This window comes from Amblyomma americanum, chromosome 1 (assembly GCF_052857255.1).
Source record: "Amblyomma americanum isolate KBUSLIRL-KWMA chromosome 1, ASM5285725v1, whole genome shotgun sequence".
Classification (NCBI taxonomy): Eukaryota; Metazoa; Arthropoda; class Arachnida; order Ixodida; family Ixodidae; genus Amblyomma; species Amblyomma americanum.
The window spans coordinates 299049565-299067845 of record NC_135497.1 but is presented as its reverse complement, the minus strand read 5'-3'; the positions used below and the strand labels follow the sequence as shown (position 1 = coordinate 299067845).

The 18281-nt window shown below is 55.6% G+C and overlaps 3 protein-coding genes across 3 annotated transcripts; all 3 read right to left on the bottom strand.

The window, feature by feature from the left end:
- Positions 1-2156: 2156 nt before the first annotated feature.
- Positions 2157-4565, bottom strand: LOC144119288 (endothelin-converting enzyme 2-like). Its single transcript, XM_077651952.1, has one exon. It carries the CDS (start codon positions 4563-4565, stop codon positions 2157-2159), a length of 2409 nt encoding a protein of 802 aa, XP_077508078.1.
- Positions 4566-8249: 3684 nt separating this feature from the next.
- Positions 8250-10658, bottom strand: LOC144119278 (endothelin-converting enzyme 2-like). The gene has a single exon (XM_077651946.1). It carries the CDS (start codon positions 10656-10658, stop codon positions 8250-8252), a length of 2409 nt encoding a protein of 802 aa, XP_077508072.1.
- Positions 10659-14330: 3672 nt separating this feature from the next.
- Positions 14331-16739, bottom strand: LOC144119266 (endothelin-converting enzyme 2-like). Its single transcript, XM_077651939.1, has one exon. The coding sequence runs from the start codon at positions 16737-16739 to the stop codon at positions 14331-14333; it is 2409 nt and encodes an 802-aa protein (XP_077508065.1).
- Positions 16740-18281: the final 1542 nt, after the last annotated feature.

Here is an 18281-nt window from a genome sequence, read left to right as displayed (position 1 = left end):
TACATCATACGGCCCACCCGGCGCGTTCTCCACGACCGCCGGAGACGTCACCGCTGCGACCCACGTGATCTGTGCCAGGCAGCGCCCTGTGGTCACCAATTGCAGTGGCTATTGGAGCAATACTGTCAATTTCGTACATGAAATTAGGTTTCGCTTTGAGGAATCACTTGCCAAGCTAAATAATTTAACATCACAGAATAGAAAGATCAGAAAACCTAACTAACCTGAAAATGATATAATATAAAATTTTGTTAAGTAATACACAGCTCCCATGCTTTTGGTCCCCCATGTTAAAAATGTAAAGGGCCCTGAAACAACTTAGAGGAAAGTAAGCTCGCTCAGTGGCTACATCCTGTTCTCATTAACATCTCAGCCATATATACACATCAGAAGAGGACATACAACCTACAAACCGCGCGGGAAAGTTGGCGAGCCCTTTCCAGTGACATTTTGAAACACTAGCTCTCCTCCGTGTCGCACGTCTGCGTATGTCCGTTAAGAGCTGGCTGTTGGTTACGATTTATCCAGGACGTCATGGTGCCTAACGCAGAGTCCAGTCAGCAAGCGTCCCTCTGGTGGGCCAGGAAGCTCTGCCATCCGGGCAATTCCCGCGCGCGTCGGCAGCCCGCGGTGGGGCCAAGTGGGTGGGACCGGTGTAATAATAATAATAATAATTGGCTGTTGGGGAAGGGAAATGGTGCAGTGTCTGTCTAACATCTCGGCGGAGTCCTGGGCCGCGCCGTGGGGGAGGGGATGAAGGAGGGACTGAGAGAAGAGGTGCCGTAGTGGAGGGCTCCGGAATGGTTTCGGCCACCTAAGGATCTTAGACGTGCGCTGGCGTCGCACAGCACACGGGCGACCTTGGCGTTACGCCTCCTTCGAAACGCGGCGCAGCCGCGGTGGGGTTCGAACTCGGGAGCTCCGGATCAGTGGTGGTGGTGGAAACATTATTGCCAAATACAGAGGGGGGCAAGCCCCCTAACATGGCACGAGGCAGCCCTTAGGGGGCTGCCCTTACAGGGAAGAGGACAGCCCTTGGAGGGCTATCCGCTTCAGGGTGTCGGTAATTATCCGGCGCTCGGTCAGCAGCAGCGCGAGCTGGCCAGGATAGTCTCCCCTGTATGACTCCGCCATGGTTGGGCATGGATGGTGTGGGAAGGTACGACATATGAGGAGGACATGAAGGAAGTCCCTCGGTTTCCCGCAAGAGCTTACAAGAAATAATGAATTGATCGGGTAGCCGCATGAAGGAGAATAAGGTAAGGAGCAGTTCGGGTCTGGAGTCGGCACCAGTGGGAGGCCTGGATTCACTAGCCCCAGCGCCCTAACCACTGAGGTACTGGGGCAAGTCGAAAATGAAACTAAAATTGAAATCTGTTTGAGGAAAGGAAAACAAAATTGAAAATTGGTTTTGAGGAAATGAAATGACGCAGTAACTGTCTCACATCTCGGTGGACACCCCGAACCGCGCCATAAGAGAAGGGATTAAGGAGGCAGTGGAAGAAAGGGAGAGGTGCCGTAGTGGAGGTCTCGTAATGATTCCAGACGACCTGGGGATCTTTTAACCTGCACTGACATCGCGCAGCACGCGGGCGCCTTATGCGTTTAACCTCCCCTGAAACGCGACCCTCAAATGGTACGAAACACGTATATGGCTTATATAACCCTAATTATTATAGGCCCCCAGCTACTGTTACCTGGCAACATCAGGCAGTATTCTCAACCTAAAACCAAGGACTCTTGATACATGAAACAGTGCGTGTGGTGTGGGGTGCTACGCCACGATGTGCCAAGTCGCCTGGGGCTAATGAAAAAGCCCTTTACTACACAAGATAACTAGCCCTTGTTTAGAGCAATAGGAGCCCTCCTGACTGAGAAAAAGAATGAGTTCATAGACAGTTTGTGCTGGTGACTAGGTTGACCACTGAAACTCCAAATATATCTCTCCCCCACCCTTATGCCTTTTCTCTTCCCAAATTAACGTGTTTACTACTACTACTTCAAGAGCACCAACACAGAAGCACAGTTGCGCGCACAAGTGCGCAGACTTTATTGTTTCAAGCCAAATGGTTTTTGGCAGCGAACGTCTTGCGTCGATTCGTTCGAGTAACGACAGCTTAAACAATATGGCAGCTAGCAGCCACCACAAAATTCTCTCATAAAACTGGGGGCTGTCGAACCATATGCCCCGCGAGACCCGTCGTCGCCAGTGTCAACGGATCCTGGTCGTCACTGCCACTCCGGCGTGCCGGTGGCCTCGTCCAGGACGTCACTGCGCCGTCAGCACCAACATTCGCACTCGCATTCGTAGACGAACTTTTACCGGCATCTTCACTCTCACCCCCATTTTTACGGGCAGCCCGCTGGTCACTGGCCTCGAAGAAGCCGCACCGTAGCGGTGGATTCATGGGCGAGGCCACGGGACACGTAAATGCGGTGGCGAACTCGCGGAAGTTCTTCAGCGGCAGTGTGCAGGACAGCTGTTGTCGCTCGCTGGGCCCGCGCGCGCAGGACGCTTCGCAGAAGGCGACGAAGAAGGCCTGATCCTCTGACAGGCCAAAGAAAATGCGCCGCCTCTGATGCGTCCGCGTACCCTGGTCGGCGATAGAGCGCGACGCGTTGAAGGCCCCGTACGCTATCTCGATGGCAGCGACTCCCTCGAAGGCCTGCACACCTCCTTCGGCTCCACTGGCGGCAGTCGCTGGGCACGCTGTCCTCCGCTCGTAGTCCCGGTACGAGGACTTTCCCCACCAAAGACCGGAGGTGGAACCGCGACCGTCCAGGAGGACGCCTCGTGGGTCGAACGCCCGGGCCAGGGCAACGGCGTAGTGGGCTCCGAGGCCTCCCATGTTCACAGCGAGGCCCACTCCCTCCACGAACAGCGGGCTGCGCAGCGCGTGCAGCGATACAGCCAGCTCGTTTCGGTAATAGTGGTAGCGGAACAGGGCCCGCGGCGGCTGCAAGTCTCCAGGGTAGAAGGCGTCGGCCACATCCCACTGCCTGCCAAGGAGCGCTCGGCGAGCCGACAACGCGTCCAGCCAGTACCGCAACACAGCACCGTCCTCTCTGGGCTCAGGGAAGTTCTCCAATATGGCGGCCACCTCCGATGCATTGAGGTAGGAGTCGGAAGGCCAGAGGGAGGTGTTCATGCGGCGCAGCTTGTCGACGGCGGCCGCTCGGCTCTCAGCGTGGATCCAAGATGTCTTCAGGAAGAAGTTGATGGCCGTCTGAGTGATGGTCATCAGAATGGCGTCCACTGAGGAGAGCCAGTGAAGCGGGTAGGTAGTGTTTATGTATCCGGAGAGGTGGGTTACTCCGAACGCTCTGTGTGTGACCCAGAAACAGTCGGCGCTCCGCATATCTTCCATCTCGTACGCCGTGGGTCGACCCGGAAGTGCCGAGTCGGCCATCCATCCGATCATCTGCACCAGCGACCATGCCAGCTGGTGTAGCACCACCTCAGCAGGAAGCGAACTCAGCAGATAGTCGACTGCCTGCAGCAGCTTCACGCTCGTGGCGATGACGCGGTCAGCCTCGGTCACTCTGAGAGCTTTGTTGAGCTGCCAGTTGAGGAGAGTGTCCCACTGGGTAGCGGCCAGGCGAGGAGTGGCCAAATTCTGCATCTGCTTCAGCGGGAAGGCCAGTTCGTTCTGGCCACCAGACACCGAGCCGCACAGGGCACCGACGATCGTTGACTCATAACGGCGCAGCTCCTTCCTTTCCTTGTCGCTCATGGCCGCGAAGCTTCTCGCACGAAGGGCGTCGTGAAAGCGACGCACGCGTGCTTTGTACACTCCCCGCGTTACCATGGTGTCCAGAGCCCGCTTCCAATCGTAGGACACGATGCCGGACCCCACGCGCACCTGCCGTTGGTTGCAGCCTGGTATGGGTGAGACACGAACCGAGAACCACAGGCCCAGGTTCCAGTTGATGTCCAGGTCCAGGAGTACGCCCAGAGGCTGCGCGGGCGCCGTAGTGCGCTCAGGCCAGGACAGTGACCGGTCGGCAAGGAACTCGGTCAGCAAAGCGGCATCCTTGGTACTGCTACCACTGTGCAGGCAGACCTGGTGCGCCCGCTCAGCTCGGTTAATGCGCAGTACCGGACGGGAATCGGGCAAAAGGACTTTCCCGGTTGGCAGCACCATTTTGTTTGAGGCGTCGTTCACGGACTCCAGGTACCGGATGGCGTCTTGCTGGGCCACGGCCAGGAGGTCTCGGAAGACGGTCTCTGACTTGGCTGCGCGAGGATGCCAAGCGCCACACGCGAAGCGGTAAAAGTCGCCGCACGGGGCCGTGCTCCGGTTCAGGGAGTCCTTGAGGCGACGGAAGTGCGCCATGCAGAGCTTGGAGTTGCAGGTGTTCCACGAGTTGCGTCCCATGCGAAAGACGCCGCTTCCTTCGGAGCCTCTCTGATGACGGAGCACAGACAGGCCGATGGTGATGGCGCTGAGCGTCAGTGCTACTCCCAGTAATGATGACAGCAGGTGACCTAGTGCCACCGCCCTTTGGCGCCGGTCTAGTCCTCCGCTCGTCGTCGAAGGCGCCTTGCAGCCTTCGCCAGCCATTCGAGACCACATTCTTTGTGCCCACCACTCCTGACGACATGGAACAGCCAGCTGTCCTTTCATGGCTCCTCGGGGCTTCGAATCGCACGTGTGATCTGCTCGTGTGCGCGTGGCGTCCCTCGTGCTGCGGAACGAAGCGCTTGCATCTCGTGCCGGTTCCGCTTCTTTCTTTCCTGTTCTTCACGTGGTACGCTCACATTTGCTGCATTGATATGTCATACGATGTGTTGATAATCAACCGACCGTGGCCATACATTTGTTCTTTTATGCAAAGCGTGTTGGTGAACCACAGCACAGTTTTCTTGATGATTTTGGGACCGGGTTTCGCAGAACGCGATATCCATCGGTGTTCCATCTGAATCCGCCGCGTTGGCTCAGTGGTTAGAACGCTCGGCTACTGAGCCGGGTTGGAACCCGACCGTGGTGGCCGCGTTTCGATGGAGGCGAAACGCTAAGGCGCCCGTGTGCTGTGCGATGTCAGTGCACGTTAAAGATCCCCAGGTGGTCGAAATTATTCCGGAGCCCTCCACTACGGCACCCCTTTCTTCCTTTCTTCTTTCACTCCCTCCCTCATCACTTCCCATACGGCGCGGATCAGGTGTCCAACGATATATGAGACAGATACTGCGCCATTTCCTTCCCCAAAAACAAATTATTATTATTATTTGTCCACTTTCGGAACCGACCTGGGACAATGCCAAAATTGGCTTGGCCCACCCCTGGAAATTCAAAAATGAAGTGACCCACGTTCGAAAAGTATCTGAGACACTCCAAAAAAGGGTTTTGCCCAACACCAAAATTCGGGTGACCTAGCCTGCTTTCGCAGAATATGTCGTGCGTAGGAATGCTAAACCACCAGCCATATTTGTTTACTCCTTCGGAGAGTACATGTGTGAAGTGCTTTCGCCCAACGCCAACCGCAAGCTCATCGACTTCGGTCTATTGCCTCCGAACCACGTCAGGCACGAATAGCAAACAACGAGTTTTAAGTGTGCACTAAGCATTTTCCTCAGCCATTTCTTGCGTTTTATTAAACCCCATGCCTACTTGGCACTGTATCAGATAATAAATGTGGCATCTGTCATAAAATTCTCCCATTGGCTAGAATAACGGACGTCACCGGACCGAATGATTCTCATTGGCTGGAGACAAGTGGCGTCATTCGAAGCTGGTGCCTCAATTGGCGTGCGATAGTTACGTCCGTGCTCACTCAGTCCCCTTGCTAAAGCAAAATTCACCGGTACACGCCGTAACACACAGAGCGAATATCCAAACACTACAAAGAACACCAGGGAAAGTTCCGCTATCTTCTTTCTGAGGAAGAGGAACATTTGTGGAGCTGTGAATTTGTAAGCTAGGTATTTAAGGTAGCTTCTAACAGGGAGCATTCGCGGAGCTGTAGAACGCGCATGCGCACCCACAGGCTCAACACGCTGCTGCGTCACATGCGTGACTTCGCAACGGCGTTCGAGTGCCCGCCTACCAGCGCGATCGACCTGCAGCCGCCAGAATACTGCGTGCCGTGGCCGTACACGGAGCGTTACATCATACGGCCCACCGGCGCGTTCTCCACGACCGCCGGAGACGTCACCGCTGCGACCACGTGATCTGTGCCAGGCAGCGCCCTGTGGTCACCAATTGCAGTGGCTATTGGAGCAATACTGTCAATTTCGTACATGAAATTAGGTTTCGCTTTGAGGAATCACTTGCCAAGCTAAATAATTTAACATCACAGAATAGAAAGATCAGAAAACCTAACTAACCCTGAAATGATATAATATAAAATTTTGTTAAGTAATACACAGCTCCCATGCTTTTGGTCCCCCATGTTAAAAATGTAAAGGGCCCTGAAACAACTTTAGAGGAAAGTAAGCTCGCTCAGTGGCTACATCCTGTTCTCATTAACATCTCAGCCATATAATACACATCAGAAGAGGACATACAACCTACAACCGCGCGGGAAAGTTGGCGAGCCCTTTCCAGTGACATTTTGAAACACTAGCTCTCCTCCGTGTCGCACGTCTGCGTATGTCCGTTAAGAGCTGGCTGTTGGTTAGATTTATCCAGACGTCATGGTGCTAACGGCAGAGTCCAGTCAGCAGCGTCCCTCTGGTGGGCCAGGAAGCTCTGCCATCCGGGCAATTCCCGCGCGCGTTGGCAGCCCGCGGTGGGGCCAAGTGGGTGGGACCGGTGTAAATAATAATAATAATAATTGGCTGTTGGGGAAGGGAAATGGTGCAGTGTCTGTCTAACATCTCGGCGGAGTCCTGGGCCGCGCCGTGGGGGAGGGGATGAAGGAGGGACTGAGAGAAGAGGTGCCGTAGTGGAGGGCTCCGGAATGGTTTCGGCCACCTAAGGATCTTAGACGTGCGCTGGCGTCGCACAGCACACGGGCGCCTTGGCGTTACGCCTCCTTCGAAACGCGGCCGCCGCGGTGGGGTTCGAACTCGGGAGCTCCGGATCAGTGGTGGTGGTGGAAACATTATTGCCAAATACAGAGGGGGGCAAGCCCCCTAACATGGCACGAGGCAGCCCTTAGGGGGCTGCCCTTACAGGGAAAAGGACAGCCCTTGGAGGGCTATCCGCTTCAGGGTGTCGGTAATTATCCGGCGCTGGTCAGCAGCAGCGGAGCTGGCCAGGAGAGTCTCCCTGTATGACTCCGCCATGGTTGGGCATGGATGGTGTGGGAAGGTACGACATATGAGGAGGACATGAAGGAAGTCCCTCGGTTTCCCGCAGAGCTTACAAGATATAATGAATTGATCGGGGTAGCCGGCATGAAGGAGAATAAGGTAAGGAGCAGTTCGGGTCTGGAGTCGGCACCAGTGGGAGGCCTGGATTCACTAGCCCAGCGCCCTAACCACTGAGGTACTGGGGCAAGTCGAAAATGAAACTAAAATTGAAAATCTGTTTGAGGAAAGGAAAACAAAATTGAAAATTGGTTTTGAGGAAATGAAATGACGCAGTAACTGTCTCACATCTCGGTGGACACCCGAACCGCGCCATAAGAGAAGGGATTAAGGAGGCAGTGGAAGAAAGGGAGAGGTGCCGTAGTGGAGGTCTCGGTAATGATTCAGACGACCTGGGGATCTTTTAACCTGCACTGACATCGCGCAGCACGCGGGCGCCTTATGCGTTTAACCTCCCCTGAAACGCGACCTCAAATGGTACGAAACACGTATATGGCTTAATATAACCCTAATTATTATAGGCCCCAGCTACTGTTACCTGGCAACATTAGGCAGTATTCTCAACCTAAAACCAAGACTCTTGATACATGAAACAGTGCGTGTGGTGTGGGTGCTACGCCACGATGTGCCAAGTCGCCTGGGGCTATGAAAAAGCCCTTTACTACACAAGATAACTAGCCCTTGTTTAGAGCAATAGGAGCCCTCCTGACTGAGAAAAAGAATGAGTTCATAGACAGTTTGTGCTGGTGACTAGGTTGACCACTGAAACTCCAAATATATCTCTCCCCCACCCTTATGCCTTTTCTCTTCCCAAATTAACGTGTTTACTACTACTACTTCAAGAGCACGAACACAGAAGCACAGTTGCGCGCACAAGTGCGCAGACTTTATTGTTTCAAGCCAAATGGTTTTTGGCAGCGAACGTCTTGCGTCGATTCGTTCGAGTAACGACAGCTTAAACAATATGGCAGCTAGCAGCCACCACAAAATTCTCTCATAAAACTGGGGGCTGTCGAACCATATGCCCCGCGAGACCCGTCGTCGCCAGTGTCAACGGATCCTGGTCGTCACTGCCACTCCGGCGTGCCGGTGGCCTCGTCCAGGACGTCACTGCGCCGTCAGCACCAACATTCGCACTCGCATTCGTAGACGCACTTTTACCGGCATCTTCACTCTCACCCCCATTTTTACGGGCAGCCCGCTGGTCACTGGCCTCGAAGAAGCCGCACCGTAGCGCTGGATTCATGGGCGAGGCCACGGGACACGTAAATGCGGTGGCGAACTCGCGGAAGTTCTTCAGCGGCAGTGTGCAGGACAGCTGTTGTCGCTCGCTGGGCCCGCGCGCGCAGGACGCTTCGCAGAAGGCGACGAAGAAGGCCTGATCCTCTGACAGGCCAAAGAAAATGCGCCGCCTCTGATGCGTCCGCGTACCCTGGTCGGCGATAGAGCGCGACGCGTTGAAGGCCCCGTACGCTATCTCGATGGCAGCGACTCCCTCGAAGGCCTGCACACCTCCTTCGGCTCCACTGGCGGCAGTCGCTGGGCACGCTGTCCTCCGCTCGTAGTCCCGGTACGAGGACTTTCCCCACCAAAGACCGGAGGTGGAACCGCGACCGTCCAGGAGGACGCCTCGTGGGTCGAACGCCCGGGCCAGGGCAACGGCGTAGTGGGCTCCGAGGCCTCCCATGTTCACAGCGAGGCCCACTCCCTCCACGAACAGCGGGCTGCGCAGCGCGTGCAGCGAGACAGCCAGCTCGTTTCGGTAATAGTGGTAGCGGAACAGGGCCCGCGGCGGCTGCAAGTCTCCAGGGTAGAAGGCGTCGGCCACATCCCACTGCCTGCCAAGGAGCGCTCGGCGAGCCGACAACGCGTCCAGCCAGTACCGCAACACAGCACCGTCCTCTCTGGGCTCAGGGAAGTTCTCCAATATGGCGGCCACCTCCGATGCATTGAGGTAGGAGTCGGAAGGCCAGAGGGAGGTGTTCATGCGGCGCAGCTTGTCGACGGCGGCCGCTCGGCTCTCAGCGTGGATCCAAGATGTCTTCAGGAAGAAGTTGATGGCCGTCTGAGTGATGGTCATCAGAATGGCGTCCACTGAGGAGAGCCAGTGAAGCGGGTAGGTAGTGTTTATGTAGCCGGAGAGGTGGGTTACTCCGAACGCTCTGTGTGTGACCCAGAAACAGTCGGCGCTCCGCATATCTTCCATCTCGTACGCCGTGGGTCGACCCGGAAGTGCCGAGTCGGCCATCCATCCGATCATCTGCACCAGCGACCATGCCAGCTGGTGTAGCACCACCTCAGCAGGAAGCGAACTCAGCAGATAGTCGACTGCCTGCAGCAGCTTCACGCTCGTGGCGATGACGCGGTCAGCCTCGGTCACTCTGAGAGCTTTGTTGAGCTGCCAGTTGAGGAGAGTGTCCCACTGGGTGGCGGCCAGGCGAGGAGTGGCCAAATTCTGCATCTGCTTCAGCGGGAAGGCCAGTTCGTTCTGGCCACCAGACACCGAGCCGCACAGGGCACCGACGATCGTTGACTCATAACGGCGCAGCTCCTTCATTTCCTTGTCGCTCATGGCCGCGAAGCTTCTCGCACGAAGGGCGTCGTGAAAGCGACGCACGCGTGCTTTGTACACTCCCCGCGTTACCATGGTGTCCAGAGCCCGCTTCCAATCGTAGGACACGATGCCGGACCCCACGCGCACCTGCCGTTGGTTGCAGCCTGGTATGGGTGAGACACGAACCGAGAACCACAGGCCCAGGTTCCAGTTGATGTCCAGGTCCAGGAGTACGCCCAGAGGCTGCGCGGGCGCCGTAGTGCGCTCAGGCCAGGACAGTGACCGGTCGGCAAGGAACTCGGTCAGCAAAGCGGCATCCTTGGTACTGCTACCACTGTGCAGGCAGACCTGGTGCGCCCGCTCAGCTCGGTTAATGCGCAGTACCGGACGGGAATCGGGCAAAAGGACTTTCCCGGTTGGCAGCACCATTTTGTTTGAGGCGTCGTTCACGGACTCCAGGTACCGGATGGCGTCTTGCTGGGCCACGGCCAGGAGGTCTCGGAAGACGGTCTCTGACTTGGCTGCGCGAGGATGCCAAGCGCCACACGCGAAGCGGTAAAAGTCGCCGCACGGGGCCGTGCTCCGGTTCAGGGAGTCCTTGAGGCGACGGAAGTGCGCCATGCAGAGCTTGGAGTTGCAGGTGTTCCACGAGTTGCGTCCCATGCGAAAGACGCCGCTTCCTTCGGAGCCTCTCTGATGACGGAGCACAGACAGGCCGATGGTGATGGCGCTGAGCGTCAGTGCTACTCCCAGTAATGATGACAGCAGGTGACCTAGTGCCACCGCCCTTTGGCGCCGGTCTAGTCCTCCGCTCGTCGTCGAAGGCGCCTTGCAGCCTTCGCCAGCCATTCGAGACCACATTCTTTGTGCCCACCACTCCTGACGACATGGAACAGCCAGCTGTCCTTTCATGGCTCCTCGGGGCTTCGAATCGCACGTGTGATCTGCTCGTGTGCGCGTGGCGTCCCTCGTGCTGCGGAACGAAGCGCTTGCATCTCGTGCCGGTTCCGCTTCTTTCTTTCCTGTTCTTCACGTGGTACGCTCACATTTGCTGCATTGATATGTCATACGATGTGTTGATAATCAACCGACCGTGGCCATACATTTGTTCTTTTATGCAAAGCGTGTTGGTGAACCACAGCACGGTTTTCTTGATGATTTTGGGACCGGGTTTCGCAGAACGCGATATCCATCGGTGTTCCATCTGAATCCGCCGCGTTGGCTCAGTGGTTAGAACGCTCGGCTACTGAGCCGGGTTGGAACCCGACCGTGGTGGCCGCGTTTCGATGGAGGCGAAACGCTAAGGCGCCCGTGTGCTGTGCGATGTCAGTGCACGTTAAAGATCCCCAGGTGGTCGAAATTATTCCGGAGCCCTCCACTACGGCACCCCTTTCTTCCTTTCTTCTTTCACTCCCTCCCTCATCACTTCCCATACGGCGCGGATCAGGTGTCCAACGATATATGAGACAGATACTGCGCCAGTTCCTTCCCCAAAAACAAATTATTATTATTATTTGTCCACTTTCGGAACCGACCTGGGACAATGCCAAAATTGGCTTGGCCCACCCCTGGAAATTCAAAAATGAAGTGACCCACGTTCGAAAAGTATCTGAGACACTCCAAAAAAGGGTTTTGCCCAACACCAAAATTCGGGTGACCTAGCCTGCTTTCGCAGAATATGTCGTGCGTAGGAATGCTAAACCACCAGCCATATTTGTTTACTCCTTCGGAGAGTACATGTGTGAAGTGCTTTCGCCCAACGCCAACCGCAAGCTCATCGACTTCGGTCTATTGCCTCCGAACCACGTCAGGCACGAATAGCAAACAACGAGTTTTAAGTGTGCACTAAGCATTTTCCTCAGCCATTTCTTGCGTTTTATTAAACCCCATGCCTACTTGGCACTGTATCAGATAATAAATGTGGCATCTGTCATAAAATTCTCCCATTGGCTAGAATAACGGACGTCACCGGACCGAATGATTCTCATTGGCTGGAGACAAGTGGCGTCATTCGAAGCTGGTGCCTCAATTGGCCTGCGATAGTTACGTCCGTGCTCACTCAGTCCCCTTGCTAAAGCAAAATTCACCGGTACACGCCGTAACACACAGAGCGAATATCCAAACACTACTAAGAACACCGGGGAAAGTTCCGCTATCTTCTTTCTGAGGAAGAGGAACATTTGTGGAGCTGTGAATTTGTAAGCTAGGTATTTAGGGTAGCTTCTAACACGGAGCATTCGCGGAGCTGTAGAACGCGCATGCACACACCCACAGGCTCAACACGCTGCTGCGTCACATGCGTGACTTCACAACGGCGTTCGAGTGCCCGCCTACCAGCGCGATCGACCTGCAGCCGCCAGAATACTGCGTGCCGTGGCCGTACACGGAGCGTTACATCATACGGCCCACCGGCGCGTTCTCCACGACCGCCGGAGACGTCACCGCTGCGACCACGTGATCTGTGCCAGGCAGCGCCCTGTGGTCACCAATTGCAGTGGCTATTGGAGCAATACTGTAATTAGGTTTCGCTTTGAGGAATCACTTGCCAAGCTAAATAAATTAACATCACAGAACAGAAAGATCAGAAAACCTAACTAACCCTGAAATGATATAATATAAAATTTTGCTAAGTAATACACAGCTCCCATGCTTTTGGTCCCCCATGTTAAAAATGTAAAGGGCCCTGAAACAACTTTAGAGGAAAGTAAGCTCGCTCAGTGGCTACATCCTGTTCTCATTAACATCTCAGCCATATAATACACATCAGAAGAGGACATACAACCTACAACCGCGCGGGAAAGTTGGCGAGCCCTTTCCAGTGACATTTTGAAACACTAGCTCTCCTCCGTGTCGCACGTCTGCGTATGTCCGTTAAGAGCTGGCTGTTGGTTAGATTTATCCAGACGTCATGGTGCTAACGGCAGAGTCCAGTCAGCAGCGCCCCTCCGGTGGGCCAGGAAGCTCTGCCATCCGGGCAATTCCCGTGCGCGTCGGCAGCCCGCGGTGGGGCCAAGTGGGTGGGACCGGTGTAAATAATAATAATAATAATTGGCTGTTGGGGAAGGGAAATGGTGCAGTGTCTGTCTAACATCTCGGCGGAGTCCTGGGCCGCGCCGTGGGGGAGGGGATGAAGGAGGGACTGAGAGAAGAGGTGCCGTAGTGGAGGGCTCCGGAATGGTTTCGGCCACCTAAGGATCTTAGACGTGCGCTGGCGTCGCACAGCACACGGGCGCCTTGGCGTTACGCCTCCTTCGAAACGCGGCCGCCGCGGTGGGGTTCGAACTCGGGAGCTCCGGATCAGTGGTGGTGGTGGAAACATTATTGCCAAATACAGAGGGGGGCAAGCCCCCTAACATGGCACGAGGCAGCCCTTAGGGGGCTGCCCTTACAGGGAAAAGGACAGCCCTTGGAGGGCTATCCGCTTCAGGGTGTCGGTAATTATCCGGCGCTGGTCAGCAACAGCGGAGCTGGCCAGGAGAGTCTCCCTGTATGACTCCGCCATGGTTGGGCATGGATGGTGTGGGAAGGTACGACATGTGAGGAGGACATGAAGGAAGTCCCTCGGTTTCCCGCAGAGCTTACAAGAAATAATGAATTGATCGGGGTAGCCGGAATGAAGGAGAATAAGGTAAGGAGCAGTTCGGGTCTGGAGTCGGCACCAGTGGGAGGCCTGGATTCACTAGCCCAGCGCCCTAACCACTGAGGTACTGGGGCAAGTCGAAAATGAAACTAAAATTGAAAATCTGTTTGAGGAAAGGAAAACAAAATTGAAAATTGGTTTTGAGGAAATGAAATGACGCAGTAACTGTCTCACATCTCGGTGGACACCCGAACCGCGCCATAAGAGAAGGGATTAAGGAGGCAGTGGAAGAAAGGGAGAGGTGCCGTAGTGGAGGTCTCGGTAATGATTCAGACGACCTGGGGATCTTTTAACCTGCACTGACATCGCGCAGCACGCGGGCGCCTTATGCGTTTAACCTCCCGTGAAACGCGACCTCAAATGGTACGAAACACGTATATGGCTTAATATAACCCTAATTATTATAGGCCCCAGCTACTGTTACCTGGCAACATCAGGCAGTATTCTCAACCTAAAACCAAGACTCTTGATACATGAAACAGTGCGTGTGGTGTGGGTGCTACGCCACGATGTGCCAAGTCGCCTGGGGCTATGAAAAAAGCCCTTTACTACACAAGATAACTAGCCCTTGTTTAGAGCAATAGGAGCCCTCCTGACTGAGAAAAAGAATGAGTTCATAGACAGTTTATGCTGGTGACTAGGTTGACCACTGAAACTCCAAATATATCTCTCCCCCACCCTTATGCCTTTTCTCTTCCCAAATTAACGTGTTTACTACTACTACTTCAAGAGCACGAACACAGAAGCACAGTTGCGCGCACAAGTGCGCAGACTTTATTGTTTCAAGCCAAATGGTTTTTGGCAGCGAACGTCTTGCGTCGATTCGTTCGAGTAACGACAGCTTAAACAATATGGCAGCTAGCAGCCACCACAAAATTCTCTCATAAAACTTTGGGCTGTCGAACCATATGCCCCGCGAGACCCGTCGACGCCAGTGTCAACGGATCCTGGTCGTCACTGCCACTCCGGCGTGCCGGTGGCCTCGTCCAGGACGTCACTGCGCCGTCAGCACCAACATTCGCACTCGCATTCGTAGACGCACTTTTACCGGCATCTTCACTCTCACCCCCATTTTTACGGGCAGCCCGCTGGTCACTGGCCTCGAAGAAGCCGCACCGTAGCGCTGGATTCATGGGCGAGGCCACGGGACACGTAAATGCGGTGGCGAACTCGCGGAAGTTCTTCAGCGGCAGTGTGCAGGACAGCTGTTGTCGCTCGCTGGGCCCGCGCGCGCAGGACGCTTCGCAGAAGGCGACGAAGAAGGCCTGATCCTCTGACAGGCCAAGGAAAATGCGCCGCCTCTGATGCGTCCGCGTACCCTGGTCGGCGATAGAGCGCGACGCGTTGAAGGCCCCGTACGCTATCTCGATGGCAGCGACTCCCTCGAAGGCCTGCACACCTCCTTCGGCTCCACTGGCGGCAGTCGCTGGGCACGCTGTCCTCCGCTCGTAGTCCCGGTACGAGGACTTTCCCCACCAAAGACCGGAGGTGGAACCGCGACCGTCCAGGAGGACGCTTCGTGGGTCGAACGCCCGGGCCAGGGCAACGGCGTAGTGGGCTCCGAGGCCTCCCATGTTCACAGCGAGGCCCACTCCCTCCACGAACAGCGGGCTGCGCAGCGCGTGCAGCGAGACAGCCAGCTCGTTTCGGTAATAGTGGTAGCGGAACAGGGCCCGCGGCGGCTGCAAGTCTCCAGGGTAGAAGGCGTCGGCCACATCCCACTGCCTGCCAAGGAGCGCTCGGCGAGCCGACAACGCGTCCAGCCAGTACCGCAACACAGCACCGTCCTCTCTGGGCTCAGGGAAGTTCTCCAATATGGCGGCCACCTCCGATGCATTGAGATAGGAGTCGCAAGGCCAGAGGGAGGTGTTCATGCGGCGCAGCTTGTCGACGGCGGCCGCTCGGCTCTCAGCGTGGATCCAAGATGTCTTCAGGAAGAAGTTGATGGCCGTCTGAGTGATGGTCATCAGAATGGCGTCCACTGAGGAGAGCCAGTGAAGCGGGTAGGTAGTGTTTATGTAGCCGGAGAGGTGGGTTACTCCGAACGCTCTGTGTGTGACCCAGAAACAGTCGGCGCTCCGCATATCTTCCATCTCGTACGCCGTGGGTCGACCCGGAAGTGCCGAGTCGGCCATCCATCCGATCATCTGCACCAGCGACCATGCCAGCTGGTGTAGCACCACCTCAGCAGGAAGCGAACTCAGCAGATAGTCGACTGCCTGCAGCAGCTTCACGCTCGTGGCGATGACGCGGTCAGCCTCGGTCACTCTGAGAGCTTTGTTGAGCTGCCAGTTGAGGAGAGTGTCCCACTGGGCGGCGGCCAGGCGAGGAGTGGCCAAATTCTGCATCTGCTTCAGCGGGAAGGCCAGTTCGTTCTGGCCACCAGACACCGAGCCGCACAGGGCACCGACGATCGTTGACTCATAACGGCGCAGCTCCTTCATTTCCTTGTCGCTCATGGCCGCGAAGCTTCTCGCACGAAGGGCGTCGTGAAAGCGACGCACGCGTGCTTTGTACACTCCCCGCGTTACCATGGTGTCCAGAGCCCGCTTCCAATTGTAGGACACGATGCCGGACCCCACGCGCACCTGCCGTTGGTTGCAGCCCGGTATGGGTGAGACACGAACCGAGAACCACAGGCCCAGGTTCCAGTTGATGTCCAGGTCCAGGAGTACGTCCAGAGGCTGCGCGGGCGCCGTAGTGCGCTCAGGCCAGGACAGTGACCGGTCGGCAAGGAACTCGGTCAGCAAAGCGGCATCCTTGGTACTGCTACCACTGTGCAGGCAGACCTGGTGCGCCCGCTCAGCTCGGTTAATGCGCAGTACCGGACGGGAATCGGGCAGAAGGACTTTCCCGGTTGGCAGCACCATTTTGTTTGAATCGTCGTTCACGGCCTCCAGGTACCGGATGGCGTCTTGCTGGGCCACGGCCAGGAGGTCTCGGAAGACGGTCTCTGACTTGGCTGCGCGAGGATGCCAAGCGCCACACGCGAAGCGGTAAAAGTCGCCGCACGGGGCCGTGCTCCGGTTCAGGGAGTCCTTGAGGCGACGGAAGTGCGCCATGCAGAGCTTGGAGTTGCAGGTGTTCCACGAGCTGCGTCCCATGCCAAAGACGCCGCTTCCTTCGGAGCCTCTCTGATGACGGAGCACAGACAGGCCGATGGTGATGGCGCTGAGCGTCAGTGCTACTCCCAGTAATGATGACAGCAGGTGACCTAGAGCCACCGCCCTTTGGCGCCGGTCTAGTCCTCCGCTCGTCGTCGAAGGCGCCTTGCAGCCTTCGCCAGCCATTCGAGACCACATTCTTTGTGCCCACCACTCGTGACGACGTGGAACAGCCAGCTGTCCTTTCATGGCTCCTCGGGGCTTCGAATCGCACGTGTGATCTGCTCGTGTGCGCGTGGCGTCCCTCGTGCTGCCGAACAAAGCGCTTGCATCTCGTGCCGGTTCCGCTTCTTTCTTTCCTGTTCCTCACGTGGTACGCTCACATTTGCTGCATTGATATGTCATACGATGCGTTGATAATCAACCGACCGTGGCCATACATTTGTTCTTTTATGCAAAGCGTGTTGGTGAACCACAGCACGGTTTTCTTGATGATTTTGGGACCGGATTTCGCAGAACGCGATATCCATCGGTGTTCCATCTGAATCCGCCGCGTTGGCTCAGTGGTTAGAACGCTCGGCTACTGAGCCGGGTTCGAACCCGACCGTGGTGGCCGCGTTTCGATGGAGGCGAAACGCTAAGGCGCCCGTGTGCTGTGCGATGTCAGTGCACGTTAAAGATCCCCAGGTGGTCGAAATTATTCCGGAGCCCTCCACTACGGCACCCCTTTCTTCCTTTCTTCTTTCACTCCCTCCCTCATCACTTCCCATACGGCGCGGATCAGGTGTCCAACGATATATGAGACAGATACTGCGCCATTTCCTTCCCCAAAAACAAATTATTATTATTATTTGTCCACTTTCGGAACCGACCTGGGACAATGCCAAAATTGGCTTGGCCCACCCCTGGAAATTCAAAAATGAAGTGACCCACGTTCGAAAAGTATCTGAGACACTCCAAAAAAGGGTTTTGCCCAACCCCAAAATTCGGGTGGCCTAGTGTGCTTTCCCAGAATATGTCGTGCATAGGAATGCTAAACCACCAGCCATATTTGTTTACTCCTTCGGAGAGTACATGTGTAAAGTGCTTTTGCCCAACGCCAACCGCAAGCTCATCGACTTCGGTCTATTGCCTCCGAACCACGTCAGGCACGAATAGCAAAACCCGAGTTTTAAGTGTGCACTAAGCATTTTCCTCAGCCATTTCTGCGTCTTATTAAACCCCATGGCTACTTGCCACTGTATCAGATAATAAATGTGGCATCTGTCATAAAATTCTCAAATTGGCTAGAAGAACGGACGTCACCGGACCGAATGATTCTCATTGGCTGGAGACAAGTGGCGTCATTCGAAGCTGGTGCCTCAATTGGCCTGCGATCGTTACGTCCGTGCTCACTCAGTCCCCTTGCTAAAGCAAAATTCACCGGTACACGCCGTAACACACAGAGCGAATATCCGAACACTACAAAGAACACCAGGGAAAGTTCCGCTATCTTCTTTCTGAAGAAGAGGAACATTTGTGGAGCTGTGAATTTGTAAGCTAGGTATTTAGGGTAGCTTCTAACACGGAGCATTCGCGGAGCTGTAGAACGCGCATGCACACACCCACAGGCTCAACACGCTGCTGCGTCACATGCGTGACTTCACAACGGCGTTCGAGTGCCCGCCTACCAGCGCGATCGACCTGCAGCCGCCAGAATACTGCGTGCCGTGGCCGTACACGGAGCGT